A 16,138-nucleotide genomic window follows, 5' to 3' on the forward strand; every position below is an offset into this window, starting at 1 on the left:
GTAACACAGAAACCCTGTCCGTACAATGAATTGAACTTTGTAAGTACTGTAGGGCTACAATATCACCCAATGAGCAATCCGAGTAAGTCCAGCACAAATATAATGAAATAAACCACACACAAACAGCAATATGAAATAAGAGAAATATTACATTTTTAATTTATCATTATTTTCATTTTAAAGATTTATAGGTTGGTTTCGGCTGTTGTTGACATCATACAATATCCCCAGGTTCAGTAATTTCTAAAAACATTCATGAGGTGTGTAAAGGTATAAAATAGGTCACCACCAAAGTAAAGACAGGGGTCAGTTCACACACTCCCTGGAACATATACATAAAAAGGTATGCATTTGTCCCTATGCATTTCACACACACATTTATAAAATACACTTTAAAAGTGGTTATTTGTTCAACTTATGGTCGTAATTGGGTCTCTTTTTGTTCTCGCATTATCATGAAAACTCTCAAAGTTCCAAAAAGCAAAACTATGTCAGCCTACAAGTCTTTCACAGAAAGACTATAGAAAGGCAACAAAGTCACTCAAATATACCCTGCCTTTGCACACAAGGAAAAGAGCAGCTACACTCATCCCTTGACAGAAAAAAAGAAGTGACAAAAACGATGGTGCCTCCAGATGTATTCAACTCCAACCCCTTCCCCCTACATCCTATGCGCTTGTCCAGGGATGTATTCATTCAGACCATGACCTTAGCAAACCATTTTGCAATGGAAACCGTTTACTCCAAACAAAAATCCTTTCCAATGAAAACAAGAGTTTCTATTGGACCAATTCAGGTAAGTCTCTCCCTGCTTCATTCTGCTTGCTTCTAGTGAATACACCTCAGATCTGTTAATATTGGTAAAGTCTTGGCAAAATGGCAACAATGCCATCTGGCTATCAGAGGGCATTGATGGAGTGGTCACCATATTGCTAACACCTATTAAATTCTCTCAAATCTACACAAGTGCCTAGGAGGAAAGGGCAAGGGTCTGATTTGGGATTCAGGCGCTTAAGGTCAGCACTGTCTGCAGGTTTTCATCCTCGTTTTTATATCAGCAGCTGGTTTAGAACATGGAAACCACTGGGTTGTCACAAAGCAGGATCAAAGAGTTAGCAAGATAATGTTTCAAAAATGTCCTCAAACAACTCCATATTTCCTAGTTCAAAAAGCAAGAGGGTGTTGAATTTGAAAGGGTCTAAGTAAGGGATAATCCACAACATCAACAGCCATGTATGAATGTTTATCCAAGTTAGCTAGCTGACTTAATGATTATGCTTTGTGATATACACAACCACTGACATGAATGGACCAGTAACTGGGAAGAAAGAGAACCAGCAGACACTGCGTTCCGCACGGCCCTGACGTTGAATGCCCCGGCCGTAAACCATAACTAAGGGTGATAGTGAAAGGGGGATAATAAATTATAATAAAGATAGTAGTAATATCAACAAGTGTACGTTTATGTCAAATCACACAGTCAGAATCAAAATAAAATAAGGATTCTTCAGGATTATTATTCATTGCAGAATACCTATGGCATTTAGTATCTACAGTCATCACTCCTTTACATCATCAGTCAGGGAAAAACAAAAAAAACAAGTGGCTGCCGCTGTCTGATTGTTGTACTCATCCTCTGCTTCTTCTCACCTTGCGTCTGTTTGGGTAGTTTTTCCATCGCTACGGCTCTTATTGGTTGCCATGGCACAGGGTGGTACGCTACCAACCAATGACCATGTCCTTTTTCAGTTTCTTAGAAAAGTTTAACTATACTCCTGTTCCTTCCTTCAGAACTTTGTCTCTTATGTTCCCCCCATCCTCAATATTTTATATTGCCATCAGTTTCGGAGAGAGAAGGGGAACAGTAAGGAGTGTGTCTCCAATGTTCGCACAAGGAAACGGTCTATGCCAGTATGACATACTCCCAAAAACAGACAAAAAAATTGTAATAAAACGTTAAACTTTCATTTGAGTTTTTCAAAAGCGGACCTCTCAGCTCATTACAACATAACTGGTTAATCATCTATATAAAAAAACAGGGAGCAGAGATGAAAGAACTGAATATAAACAGGGCAAAGTGCAAGGGAGGATGGAGGGATGCAACAAGGAGGTGTTGACGAGATACACATTGGCAATATGGAAGCCGTGATAAGAAAAGAGGGGGTCCAAGATCATGCTCCTGAGTCCACTAAGGAGGGACACCAGTGAGTGAAACGCTAAAAGGAGGAAGAGGAGAGAGGGTGCTGGGTAGTGGGGTAAGGAGAGAATAGCGGAGGAGAATAGAGGAGAAGGGAAGGCTAGCTCCAGAGGGCTGCGTAGTTGCCGTGAAGGCCTGAGCACAGCGGTCCGCCGGCCACAAACAGCTTGGTGCCGGAGTCGTCGTAGCAGTGTGTGTACACGGCGTTGGGAAACGAGTTGATGTCCGAGAAGTAGCTCCTCCACGTCTCGTCATGATTCTGAGGGAGAACGAGAGAAACAGGTGTGAGGGGAGGGGATGACATCAATGTTTCCCCTATATGAATTTAAATTGTGGCCTCACTGGGGGGGATATATTTCCAGGATGGTAAAAAGTTTTCCAGTGTAAACTTTAACCAGATATAAAGCATGTAGAAAAATTATAATGGAGCAATATTTTTTTTTTAAAGATTCTTTTTGAGACCTAACACTGCTGCTGAAAACAAGGGTGAAAGAACACTGAGGGGGAAATGGTTCTTGTTGTCTTGTGCTAACATCTTGTCAAGGCAGGTCCAAGATAGACTACAAACACATGAGGTCAGGAGTCACTGAATCACAGTTTCTTTTAGTGTACCCTAAAGTCAGCTGTTCATAAATATGTTCCGTGTCATGACAGTACTGTCAATAGTCACAATCTAGAAATGCTGGAGTAACCAGTATTTCATGCCATTCTTACAACAGCATTAAGGAGATGCACTTTATATACAAAAGTGTGTGAACATCCCTACAAATTAGTGGATTCAACTATTTCAGCCGCACCAGTTGCTGACAGGTGTATAAAATCGAGCACACAGTCATGCAATCTCCATAGACAAACATTATCAGTAGAATGGCCTTACAGAAGAGCTCAGTGACTTTCAACGTGGCACCGTTACAGGGCGCCACCTTTCCAAAAAGTCAGTCCGTCAAATTTCTGCCCTGCTAGAGGTGCCCCGGTTAACTGTAAGGGCTGTTATTGTGAAGTGAAAACTTCTAGGAGTAACAACGGCTCAGCCGCGAAGTGGTAGGCCACACAAGCTCACAGAATGGGACTGTCAAGTGCTGAAGCGCGTAGCATGTGTAAAAATCGCCTGTCCTCGGTTGCAACACTCACTACCGAATGCAGTGCCAACTGTAAAGTTTGGTGGAGAAGGAATAATGTCCTGGGGCTGTTTTTCATGGTTCAGGCTAGGCCCCATTAGTTCCAGAGAAGGAACACTACAACATCCAATGACATTCTAGACGATTCTGTGCTTCCAACTTTGTGGCAACAGTTTGGGGAAAGCCCTTTCGTTTCAGCATGACAATGTTCATACAGAAATGGCTAGTGGAGATCAATGTGAAAGAACTTGACTGGCCTGCACAGAGCCCTGACCTCAACCTCATTGAACACCTTTGGGATGAATTGGAACGCCGACTGCGAGCCATGCCTAATCACCCAACATCAGTTCCCGACCTCACGAATGCGTTTGTGGCTGAATGGATGCAAGTCCCTGCAGCAATGTTTCAACATCTAGTGGAAAGCCTTCCCAGAATTGTGGAGGCTGTTATAGACCAACTCCATATTAATACCCATGATTTTGGAATGAGATTTGTGAAGAGCAGGCGTCCACATACGTTTGTTCATGTAGTGTACTACAAACAGACCAGCACAGGCTGCTCCTCCCAATCCATGCAGAGGCAGGTATTCACACAGGGTTAATGAACTGGGGACACAGGAGACACCTGAACCAGCAGATCTACTAAACTGTGAAAATGTGGATATAACATCAGAGAGGGGAGAGATATTCACAGATCTCTCAGCCATCAATAGCAGTGAGAACGTTAAACAAAAAATTTACACTGGGGCTACAACACGTTGACCCAAGCACTCCTGTTGACCACTCAAACACAGTGAATCAAGTGGCTTATGGAGGACAGGTGATTATGACGTTTACTGCCACTCTGGTCTTCAAAAATTACAATTCCATGTGGTGTATTGTGAAGTCAAACCACTCATCGCCCCCTGACAGTATCAGACTGGGCTTAGTTCATCTCCAACCTGAAGTGCATGCAGTCCAGCATGAAGCCCCTGAGCAGACTGAATACCTGTTTGACTGTAGCACAGTGGGTAAGCTACCAGCCTTTTACTACATGCGGCTGGATGACTGTTTACCCCACAGTGTGGGCTCCCAGAAGCATGCCACTCGCCATGAAGATACTACTGCACTGTTGGAGCTAGGAACACAAGCATTTTGCTACACACGCAATAACATCTGGTAAAAATATGTACATTTGATTTGAAGGAAAAAGTGATCAAGGAGATAAACCGAATGGAAGGACAAGATCTCATCATGAGAGAAGAGGCCATGGAATTGGTCTCAGCCATGGTGGCTGTAAAGAAAAAAGGATAGAAGAGTGAGAATATGCATTGATCCAGTCCATCTCAACAAAGCACTCCTCAGGCCACATCATCCCATGAAAACAGTGGAGCAGGGGATCTCAGACATGCCTTCATGTTGGATGCCAAGTTTTGGTTCTGGCAGAGCACACTTGATGAAGCGTCAAAGCTCACCAACTTCTTGACCCCAGGGGGCAGATATCACTTCCTACGCATGCCCTGTGGAATCTCTACAGGAAGTGAAGTGTTTCAGGAGGTGCATGGAGCAGCTCTTCGCAGAACAACCCTGTCAAAATCATTATGGTCGACATCCTGGTCAGGAACACGACGAGCCCCTCCGCCAGATCATAGACAGGATAAAAGCTCTTAATCTCAAACTAAATCCAGACAAATGTCGCTTCAGGGTCTCAAAAGGTCCAGTATGTATACCCAGTATGTTCCCAGAAGAGTGGAGGCTGTATTAGCAGCAAAGGGGGAACCAACTTCATATGAACGCCCATGATTTTGGAATGAGAAGAGCAGGTGTCCACATATTTTGGCCATGTAGCGTAAATAGTAATAGCAGGACACTTCAAGTTAAAAGTTCCTGAGATGGGTATACAAAAGGGGAATAATAAATAAAATAATCGTACCAGCCAGCCCTTCCCTGTGGTGAGTTTGAGGATGCCCTCTCCTGGGCGCTGCCGGAACCCGCCGGCCAGGCTGGAAGGGTCCTCCAGGAACCTCTGGGCTCTGATGTCATAGAACAGCAGGGAGCCCTGGCCTGTGCCCACAGTCACTATGTGTTCATAGAAACTCACCGAGCGGATGCCTGTGAACGAGCACACACAAACAAGTTAATACCTTGCCTTTAATAGCTTTATAAACGTCTTTAAAAAAGCTGTAATAAATTTATTTCAAAAGTACTGCCTCTGCACTTCATTGTAATGCTGCGTTCAAATGCTACTCGGAAACTCGCATTTCCCAGTTGGTGAAGTCGTAAATACGACATCAGTGTGTCCAAGAGCTTTTGAATTCGGAACAACTCTTCAACCAATTATATTTTAGCTAGTTAGCTAACGTTGCTAACAATAATAATAATTTAGCAAGCTGACTAACGTTGCTAATAATAATAATTTAGCTAGCTGGCTAATGTTGCTAATAATAAATCTAGCTAGCTAACGTTCCTAATAATATTTTAGCTAGCTGGCTAACGTTGACAATATAGCCAAACTAACTACATTATTCACATTAAAATAATGTACAAATAATGTAAATGGATTTGTTTAATCATCTTTTGGTTGAAAAGGACAGTGATGAAACGGCACAACTCGTAAATTCGGGTTTCATTATTTTCTCCCGCCTTTCCAACTCGTAATCCCGACATGGAGGGCCATTCAAGTGAAATTTCAGAGTTGGTAACTCCTATTTCCGATAATTCCGACACCACTTGAAGGCAGCATAAGTGCAGAGCGGGTCTTGGCGAATGTTTGGATTTTGTTTTGCTTCTTGGTGGAATGTGTTTGTAGTACCTCGTGTTGCCTCTGGAAAAATGGAATGAAATGAAAGTTACAGAAAGTTTACAGAATGTATGCTATAGTGTTCTATATACCCTGTGTGTGTCAAACATTGTAGTGTGGTGTCAATTCCTTACCACTTCCCCTCTCCCGGGAGCTGACTGATTTGATGTTGTGAGTGGGCTGCCGGGGGTCTAGGAAGGACACATGGGCCTGAGATCCCACCGCATACACCGACCAGTCCTGACCGTACGCCAGACATACATTCTCCTTGCAGTGAGGCAGCTTTGTGGACAGCAGCTATGAACAACAGATACACAGGCTTGTTAGACAGGGATAGACATGTACAGTACCAGTCAAAAGTTTGCACACACCGGGGCCTCCCGAGTGGTGCAGCGGTCTAAGGCACTGAATCGCAGCGCTAGCTAGTTCCAGCCGACAGCAACCGGGAAACTCAATATGTGCAACTTAATATTAGGAAAGTGTTCCTAATCTTTGGTATAGTCAGTGTGTTGTAGGCCACATTTTTAATAATAGCCTATGTAAATAGGCCTACTCTACATGTTGCTGCTTTCATAAGCTTTGTTCAGCTGTAAGTTCTTTTGACTTCTCATAAAAATGTTCCATCTTGATATTGTTTGCTAAATTTCACTTATTGTTCCCTCTCATATTTTCCATTCAAAATAGAGCTGTGATGTAAAGTCAGTCTATAGGCAATTTTCTAATTGTTCCCATTTGAAAGCTGCAATGCTTGGACATTTGGAGCCTATTTGGGAAATACTCTAAATAACTAACTTGTCTTAATGGTTTTGATAGGCTATCAGTAGGATTTGGCTTTTGGCCGTTTGGTTGGCAACGGCAAGGAGGGATGCATGCATCCTTTATTTTATAATAGACTAAGCCTTGCCCAACTAAGGTTTGTTCAAACTACTAGTTAGATTTTTCTATCTCGCTATTGTTTGCTCTACCTCTAATTATTCCCTTAGGCCTATCATGTTTTTAGGTTATTCAAAAACAACTTCAAACTTTGAGAGAGCCTAGAACTCAGCTAGATAAATTAATTGTTTAATAATGAAATAGCACGGCGGGAGAAAGACAGCATGCATAAAAAATTAAGTCATATTCATATCAAATGGAGAGAAAATACCAAATGTGGATTTTAAAATAATTAAGACACCAGAGTGTCCTCTATAAAAACTAAAATAGGTTTCAGATCAACTGACATTGAGAGAAAGATAAAAACATTTGACTGGACATTCTGCGCTGCTTTGGTGAACATCTTATCTCTGTCTACATTGTTAAGTTGCATTCTGTAAATGGTTAACATTTTTTTTAAATACAGTGCATTCGGAAAGTATTCAGACCCCTGGACTTTTCCCACATTTTGTTACGTTACAGACTTATTCTAATATTGATCAAAAATGTTTTTTTTCGACACCATCACTGCAGGGATGGTGCCTAGGTTCCTCCAGACATGATGCTTGGCATTCAGGCCAAAGAGTTCAATCTTGGTTTCATCAGACCACACATGGCCTTTAGATGCCTTTTAGCAAACACCAAGCAGGCTGTCATGTGCCTTTTTACTGAGGCTTCCATCTGGCCACTACCATAAAGGTCTGATTGTTGGAGTGCTGCAGAGATGGTTGTCCTTCTGGAAGGTTCTCCCATCTACACAGAAGAACTCTGGAGCCCTGTCAGAGTAACCATCGGGTTCTTGGTCACCTCCCCGACCAAGGCTCTTCTCCCCCGATTGCTCAGTTTGGCCTTTCAGACAACTCTAGGATGTCTTGGTGGTTCCGAACTTCTTCCATTTAAGAATGGAGGCCACTGTGTTCTGGTATCTTTCCCCAGATCTGTGCCTCCACTGACACACAGGTGTGTTTCTTTCCAAATCATGTCCAATCAATTGAATTTACCACAGGTGTACTCCAATCAAGTTGTACAAACATTTCAAGGATGATCAATGGAAATAGGATGTACCGGAGCTCAAATTCGTGTTGCATAACAAAGGGACTGAACAACTATGTACGCTAGGGTTTGGCGATGTTACAATGGTATCAGATATCGAAGATGATTGACAGCCATCGTCGATTTCAAATAGTCTGTAACACGCAGTAAAGAGCTGACCGGGCAGCCCACAGCAGGCCCTGCCAAATGGCATATTCCTTTGCTTTGGGCATGCATAACCTACATTTTGTTACAGCCTTATTCTAAAATGGATTAAATAAATAAAAATCGTCACCAATCTGCACACAATACTCTATAATGACAAAATGAAAACATCCTTTTAGAAATTCAAATAGAAAAACAGAAATGTCTTATTTGCACAATCATCTTGACCAGAAATGTTTGGTATGCGAGGACATTCAACAAAAATGCAGTACTGTTTAATATTGACTCATGACGACACCAGCCAAGTCTTCATAATCTCCAATGTCCCCAAACAAGTACACAGTCACTGAACCAAACAAGCATTGCTATGCAGAGCGGAAACAGATATACTCAAACAGACCTTGCTCAAGTTTTGCTCTGCCTTCCAAAGGTGGAAATAGCCATCCAGGGACACTGCACCAAGCTCCTGAGAGAAGGCAAAACAAGATAGTGTGTAGGTCCCCGTAAGTACAGGGCTATAGTACAACACAGATTTTTACTAGAGAACACAGGCTGTGGTTTGTCTCAGAGGTCTAGGAGGGAGGTATGTCTGACCTTGTGGTTGTTGTTGAAGGCCAGGGCGCGCACTTTGCAGTTGTAGGGGTTGGTGTATTCCTTGGGGATGTCCTCCAGGGCACGGTGGGAGATGTGGGAGTAGCAGGGGACCCCCTCTTCGTCCTGCTGTCTCATGGAGTGGCTCAGAACCACCTCAGACACCTCCCACAGCCCCATTGAACCATCCCGGGACCCTGAAGAACAGCAGCACATTGATTGGTTAGTTGATTTTATACAGAGACAATATTACACACATAAAAAACTATCGCAGATGAACAATGGTGTGAAGGTCTTCCTATGGCTTAGCAGTGTGTCACCTGACACAGCCATTCTGTCGCTGATCCACGCAATGGAGAAGATCCAATCTTTATGGCCATCCTGAAAAACAGAACTTGTTTCAATGTATGATCAGGCTTGCTTAGGCTGTCTCAGCCACCAGTGCTGTCCCACTTTGTGTAGCTCAGTACCAACACACCAAGAAGAGAGGGGAACCACTCACGTCCCCCACGCAGACGGGATCCAGGGTAGGAAGCCGGTAGACGGCCAGGCTGTTAGGGTTGTCTCCGCCGGTGGCCAACAGAGTGCCGGAGGGGTTAAGCTCGATGGCGTGGATCCCACAGCCTTGCTGGTCCAGCCCAGACACTGAGCCACTACCAGGGAGGAAGGGGGCCCCTATTGTACCCGCAACCCCCCCGGGGGCCCCTCCTCCGCCGTGTCGGTCCTTCAGCATTGGGATGCGGGTGATCTGCCCTGTCAGAACATCTGCCACAAATAGCTGGGGAGAGGAAGAAAGAAATCTGGTAAGAGAAAAAGTTAAATGGTCTGGAATCATTGGGGGTCGCATTTTTTTGGTTCATAATAGGTCAGTTCAAGGTTTTCCGGTTAACAGCAAATGTTTATACACTTTTTCCATTTTGAAAGAAGAAAGCAGAGTAGAGTAAAACAAGAGGCCAATGTCTCACCGTATTGCACTTGGTTCCACACACCACCTGGCGGTGGTTGAGCCACTGGGAGGCAAACACCTTGTTGAGGCGGCCAAGGGAGAACTCCCGCTCCTTGAGGATGCCCGGGAGGCGGCCAGCAGCAAAGCCCCGCAGGCTACGCTGGAGCCGCCACTCATGCTGCTGCTGCGGCCGAAACTCTCGGCCCCGGAGCGCACACACCACCGAGCACTGACTACGCCACCACTGCTGAGCGTGCCGGGACGAGGAGGACACACGCGTCCGCTTGCTCGCCGACTGGCACCAGGCCACCTGACGGAGGAGAGAGAAAGAGAGGAGAACAGTTAGTACAAGGCTTAAATTAAATGCACCAAGTAAATCAAGAACACTGACTATTTAGAACAAGGCCATTCCAAGTGAATATGGAACAAAATGTTCATTACATTTGCCATGCTCCTGCAATTCAATAAACAGTTGTATTTTAGGCTAGAGAACGTATCTTTGACAGTTTGACTTTATGTGCATGTGCTAACTGCAGCTCTTTGCTAGGTGTAGCAGAGATTACACTCGCTGTAGTAGGTGATGTGTATAGTGTTGAGTCAGCCACATTCATAAACACACTTTACTCAAAGCCAGTGGCATGTCGTTCGTTAGTAAAGATTGAAAAAAGTAAGGGGCCTAGACAGCTGCCCTGAGGAATTCCTGATTCTACCTGGATTATGTTGGAGGCTTCCATTAAAGAACACCCTCTGTGTACTGTTAGACAGTTAACTATTTATCCACAATATAGCAGGGGGTGTAAAGCCATAACACATACGTTTTTCCATCAGCAGATATTGATCATAATGTCAAAAGCCGCATTACGTCATGCCTAAATTTGCTAATCTTGCCAATGAAAAAAAAATATTAAAAGTAATTGGCAATATCAGTGGGTTTTGTGATGAATGAGCCATCTGATTTAATGAATGACAGAGCTGAGTTTGCCCTTTTGCCCAACATTTCATTTAAGGTGCTCCAAAGCTTTTACTATCATTCATCTTTGTTTCATAGAACAGTTAATTATTTCTATTCACCTTAGTCACATACTGCAAATTGAGAAATTATGTTTGCCAATCGGTTGTGCTGCCAGACTTATTTGCCATTCATTTTCCCTCATCCCTCTCAACCATACAATTTTTTAATTGCTCATCAATAGTAATTTCTTAAATGGGTGCATGCTTGTTAGTAACTGGAATAAGAAATGTCATACATATGTCAAGTGCAGTGTCTGCTTGCTCCTCATTACACACTACAGACCAACAAATATGAATTACATCAAAAAACAAAGAAATCACTATAAAACTTCTATGACCTCATACACTATATACTGGAACTTTATACCTTTCTGTTGATATCACGTGTGGTCCTCCCACTACAACTCGCCAGGAAAGCATGCAGTTTATTAGGCAACAGATGATAAGTTATCATCACAGGGTGGTGAAAGTGCAAGGTGATGAGCTTGATGCTCCTTTCCAATAAATATCGAGGGACTTATTCTGGTGACATCATCATCGATGCTTGGCTGCCTTTTGACAAATAAACAATCTTGCTATTTTTAATCTCATCATGTAGGCTCAACAGTGTGCAGATACAGTACCTCATCTGCGCGCTTTCAGCTAGAGCACACGTGCCAATACCAGAGGGGACACATGCTATATAAAGCTTTTTTTTATTTTTACGTGAGACAAACATCAGTAGAGTTGAAAATGCAATGGAAACCCATTGAACTTTTTTATTCAGTAGATGGGATTTGAACCGCAAAAGGTATTTTTATGTGCACTATGTCATCACGCACTGCCGTTTACCTGCAACAACTCTATTTAATGGAAACATCTCTGGCCGGAAACCGCGCATGTTGATTTGATGCAGATTTTAGAATATTTGCATGAAAATCTGTCACCAATTGGATGGAAACCTGGCTATTGAGAAGTTAACCTTTCTAACGATACACTTATATCTCAACCCGAATTGCGAGCAGAGCAGACTACAAAAATGTGAGTATCAATGAACATTGATTCTGGGAAATAATTCCTCAGTTTGTCGCACTTGGCATTGCGATACCAATAGAAGCATTTTAGCCAAAGACTGCTATACTTGCTGTTTAGTCTGCGTTTTTAAAATAACCATAAATAACCACAAAGCACAATTATATAAGGAATTGTCAACTCGTTCTCGTTCTGAGAAATAAGGTATGCTACTTGATTTCAACATGGACAGGCTAGCATGCTGTTCAAACAGTTGGAAACGGACAGACGGGTGTGTTCATAACAATTCAACTGTTCTGCCTTGTAAGCTAGAAAATAGATCCTAGTTGGCTAAACTTGAAATATAATGAATACATGGCTACCCACTAGCATGTGGGCTTGTGCTTGAGATATTGTTTATGAGACCTGTGTTAATTAAGCAATAAGGCCCGAGGGGTGTGGTATATGGCCATAAGGGCTGTTCTTATGCATGACGCAATGCGGAGTGCCTGGAAACAGCTCTTAGCCATAGTATATTGGCCATATACCACAAACACCCGAAGTGACTTATTGCTATTATGAACGGGTTACCAATGTAAATAGGGCAGTAAAAATTAGGGATGCACGATATATTGGTAAGCATATCGGAATCGGACGATATTAGCTAAAAATGCCAACATCGGCATCAAGCCCGATGTCTAATTCAACGAAGATGTGCAAAACCGATGTCAAAGCTGACGTGCATATGTATATAACGTAGGTAGATGACGTAATGACAACACAAAAAATATATATAGCTCTACACAGCATTCCTAACCTAGCCCACAATGTCTGCTGTGTGGATCGAGCAGTCAACAAGTCAAGCAGTCATTTGAAAGAGTAAGAAAATTTCAGCGAGACAACTTAAAGGCGAAATCCATTAAAGCCAAGATAATGGAATTCATTGCCCTTGAAAATGAACCGTTTTCTGTTGTGGAAGATGTTGGCTTTTGCCGACTGGACGAGCACTGGTACACCCTACCAAGTAGGCGCTATTTTTCAGATGTTGCTCTACTGGGGTTACAGCGATGTCAGCCCCATAAGCATTATGAGTCTGATAGCACAGTGGGTCGACGAGGATTTTGTACTGAGGTAAGCCGTATTGCATGCTCAAGAATGTGCCGGTTCTCATACCGCTGCAGCCATTTCAATGGCATTTGAGAACATGTTTGAAACATGAACACTCCGAGCTCCATTCGAACAACTGACTCGAGAAATAAGCTCAACTGCATCTGCAGCGGGCGTGATACCGTGTCATGGCATTGAAATGCCTGCTCAACAAAAATGCCAACAGACCATCGGGTTAAGTCGAAAGAGACTGAAAAAGCGATGCGGTTGCATTCTCTCTGAGCCTCTATTGTGTCACCACCATGGTCGATGCCAGGTACAAGGACCGCTACTTCGACGCAGACAAGAAACAGAGTTTACGTGAAATGTTAAAGACACAGCTGGACAAGATGGAAACGGACACAGTGACAGCGTGTACCGAGGAAGAGGCCACGGACAGAGCTGAAACTTCACTACTTGACATGCATGATGAAATCCTGGTTGAGACTAAACAAATGAACAACGAAACAGCACAGCAAGTAAGTGAAAGAAATAGGTTTTGATTATGTTTTACTGGTAATGAGGACATAGCTGCAGGCTGCATCACATCCGCAGTGATTGGGAGTCCCATAGTGCGGCGCACAATTGGCTTAGCGTCTTCCGGGTTTGGCCCAGGGTACGCGGTCATTGTAAACAAGAATTTGTTCTTACCTGACTTGCCTAGTTAAATAAAAGGTTACTTAAATATATTTAAGTTTTAAAAACGTAAATACCAAACAAAATAACTTTTGGGTCATTGTGTGTGCGTGTCAACTATTTAACTGAAATGGAATGCTTAAAAGCCCGGTAAAATTTAACATATCGTTATCGGTATCATTTTTTTGGGGCAAGGAAAATGTATATCGACCAAAACTTTAATATCGGTTCATCCCTAGTAAAAATACACTTTGTCATACCCGTGGTATACGGTCTAATATACCACAGCTTTCAGCAACTCAACATTCAGGGCTTGAACCACACAGTTTATAATTGTCTTTATACCATGGCATTGTTGAATACTTGTTCCTGATTGTCTTGAATAGTATTTTAGAGGACAGATTATTTCCCTATAAACACACTGTATATTTACAAGGTAGAATTCAATAGCTATAGTTCATTCTTACATGTTCTATTTTGAGCTGATTTTGAAAGCAAAAGTCAAATTGAAAACATTACTGATATTATGAAAATCGAATTCAACAATAGGACAGATGGTTTGGTTAGCAAAACTAGCAAGTTTGTTTGGTTACCTTGACAACTACTGTAGCTATCTATTAAACTTGCTAGCTCCTTCTGGCTCCCGAGTGGTACAGTCTAAGGCACCGCATCTCAGTGCAAGAGGAGTCACTACAGTCCTTTGTTCGAATCCAGGCGGCATCACAATTGGCCGCGAGTGTGAGTCCCATAGGGCAGCACACAATTGGCCCAGCGTCGTCTGGGTTTGGCCGTCATCGTAAATAAGAATGTGTTCATAACTGACTTGCCTAGTTAAATAGAAGTTTAAAAATTAAATAAAAACAGGTGTCATTCGTGCAGGCCAATTATATATTTGCTGAATTCAACTAACATGTCACCTTTGGATTTCTTGGTCGTCAATTCATACTTGCATTGTTGTAACATAGGAACTAACAGTGTTATTACTTGGACATTAATGCAGTATGGGCTTTGTATGTGGTCGTGGTACATCAACATGGGAACACGATGCCGGATGTGGCACTGAATTTGGGGGCAATACTTTAACAACTCTTTTTACATACATTTTAATTCACAAAAATGTTTGCCTAACCAACCACATGGATATAGTCTAAAATAAGAACTGAATTGAGTTTAACGCAACTATATTCGGTATACAACATATGACTTAACCACCCTTATCCAGTCGAATAGGACATAACCTAGCTAAAATTCCTATGATTTTACACAGCTACTGATATTGTATTCCATTCTCAGAATGATTATTCTATATAGATTTCCATCCATCCCCTACGATCCAATATTACATCCCGTGCTTAGGAAAAAGCATTAGTGGTTGTAGGCCTAGGGCCTAACCAGAAACACTCACACACGTCTAATTTAACTAGCTAACTAATTTAGCTAGCTAACCAGTTAGAGAAACGGTCCATGTAATAAAAAAAGACAGTCAAACGACACAACTTTTAAAATAGAAACATGAACTAACATAAGCTAAGCACACTGGCCAGTGAGCTAGCTAACGTTAGCCATGGCATTCTAGCTAGTAACACGGATTGAGTTCCTTAGGAAGCTAAAGTTAATGTTACTAATAGTTATCTAGTTACTGTAACGTTACACTTTAAAAAAATGGACGTGCTTTTTTTAATCTGCGTGGCGTTAGCTATCGAGCTAAATTCGCTACGAATATGTTAGTAGTTAGCTAGCTCAACCAGTCAAGGCAAAGTGGTAACGTTAGCTAGCCAACTAGGCTAACCAAGATTTGCTCGAATGGCTAACGGCAATTGACTGAAACACCAGTCTGTTTCCTCATACCTGTTGTTGTTGGTCCTTGGACTCCCCTGCCTTCCTTTTCCTGCTAACTGTTTTTCTCGCCATAATCTGACACACACAAATCCCTCACCCACATGGAGGCCAAATAATGACGCTAAGTACTGGGTCATATAATGGCGATAAGCTATTTTGTTGTCTTGCTCGGAGTGTAGCAGCGCCCGGCGACGTGGAAGGACGATCACATAAGGGTGAGGTTGACGAGCTAGCTTCCCTTCCACTCCGGCCTCCGAAACTCAAACTCTAGCTACGCGCGTAGATTAGCTTGTAACCTACTAAAATGTGTTTCGGTCGAGGAGCCAAAATATGAGACTCCCCTACAGTACAAATCGATTTTTATATTTTATCCAATTGTTCTTTCTTTACAAATCGCGTCACCAACGGCAACAACATTCTGCCGCGCGCAGCCGCAGTCAAGTTAAACATCAACAAAAACAAGGTCGAACGTGCACGTTTACGATAAAGCGTGCGCGTTCACGAACCATTTGTCATTGGCGTCATATTTATGCTTCCGAACTCTTTGCTCCAATGATTTATTGAAAAAGCACAATATTTTTTCAATTCAGAGTTCATGCAAACATCAAATGCATGAGACTAACAGATTACATTGATCGTGCCAAAATAAATGTGCATCACATAGAATATATTGTAATATTTCCTGGACAGGTAATCCCCCCAAAAAACTATAGAGAAGTCACTCTGTAACAGGCTGACAACACCCCTTGCGTCGCGTGCGCGAGCGTTGCAACATAA

General features: G+C 42.6%; 1 protein-coding gene across 4 annotated transcripts; it reads right to left on the reverse strand.

Annotated features, from left to right (window-relative positions):
- Positions 1-131: 131 nt before the first annotated feature.
- Positions 132-15,833, reverse strand: LOC139413787 (DDB1- and CUL4-associated factor 12-like). 4 transcript variants are annotated; one of them, XR_011634833.1, is made up of 9 exons: positions 15,371-15,815; positions 9,759-10,049; positions 9,296-9,571; positions 9,114-9,174; positions 8,797-8,990; positions 8,603-8,668; positions 6,228-6,390; positions 5,227-6,117; positions 132-2,456 (listed from the first exon to the last, which is right to left on the reverse strand). XR_011634833.1 is itself a non-coding variant. In XM_071161541.1 (9 exons), the coding sequence occupies exons 1-9, from the start codon at positions 15,431-15,433 to the stop codon at positions 2,298-2,300; spliced, it is 1,452 nt and encodes a 483-aa protein (XP_071017642.1). In that variant the 5' UTR covers positions 15,434-15,833; the 3' UTR covers positions 132-2,297. The 4 variants fall into 4 exon arrangements, 3 of the variants coding, with proteins under 3 accessions (XP_071017642.1, XP_071017641.1, XP_071017644.1); XM_071161541.1 differs by having other exon boundaries at positions 5,227-5,405; positions 15,371-15,833; XM_071161540.1 differs by having other exon boundaries at positions 5,227-5,405; positions 9,272-9,571; positions 15,371-15,821.
- Between the last annotated feature and the right edge of the window lie 305 nt (positions 15,834-16,138).

The sequence above is a fragment of the Oncorhynchus clarkii genome, chromosome 7 (genome assembly GCF_045791955.1).
Source record: "Oncorhynchus clarkii lewisi isolate Uvic-CL-2024 chromosome 7, UVic_Ocla_1.0, whole genome shotgun sequence".
NCBI classification, from domain to species: domain Eukaryota; kingdom Metazoa; phylum Chordata; class Actinopteri; order Salmoniformes; family Salmonidae; genus Oncorhynchus; species Oncorhynchus clarkii.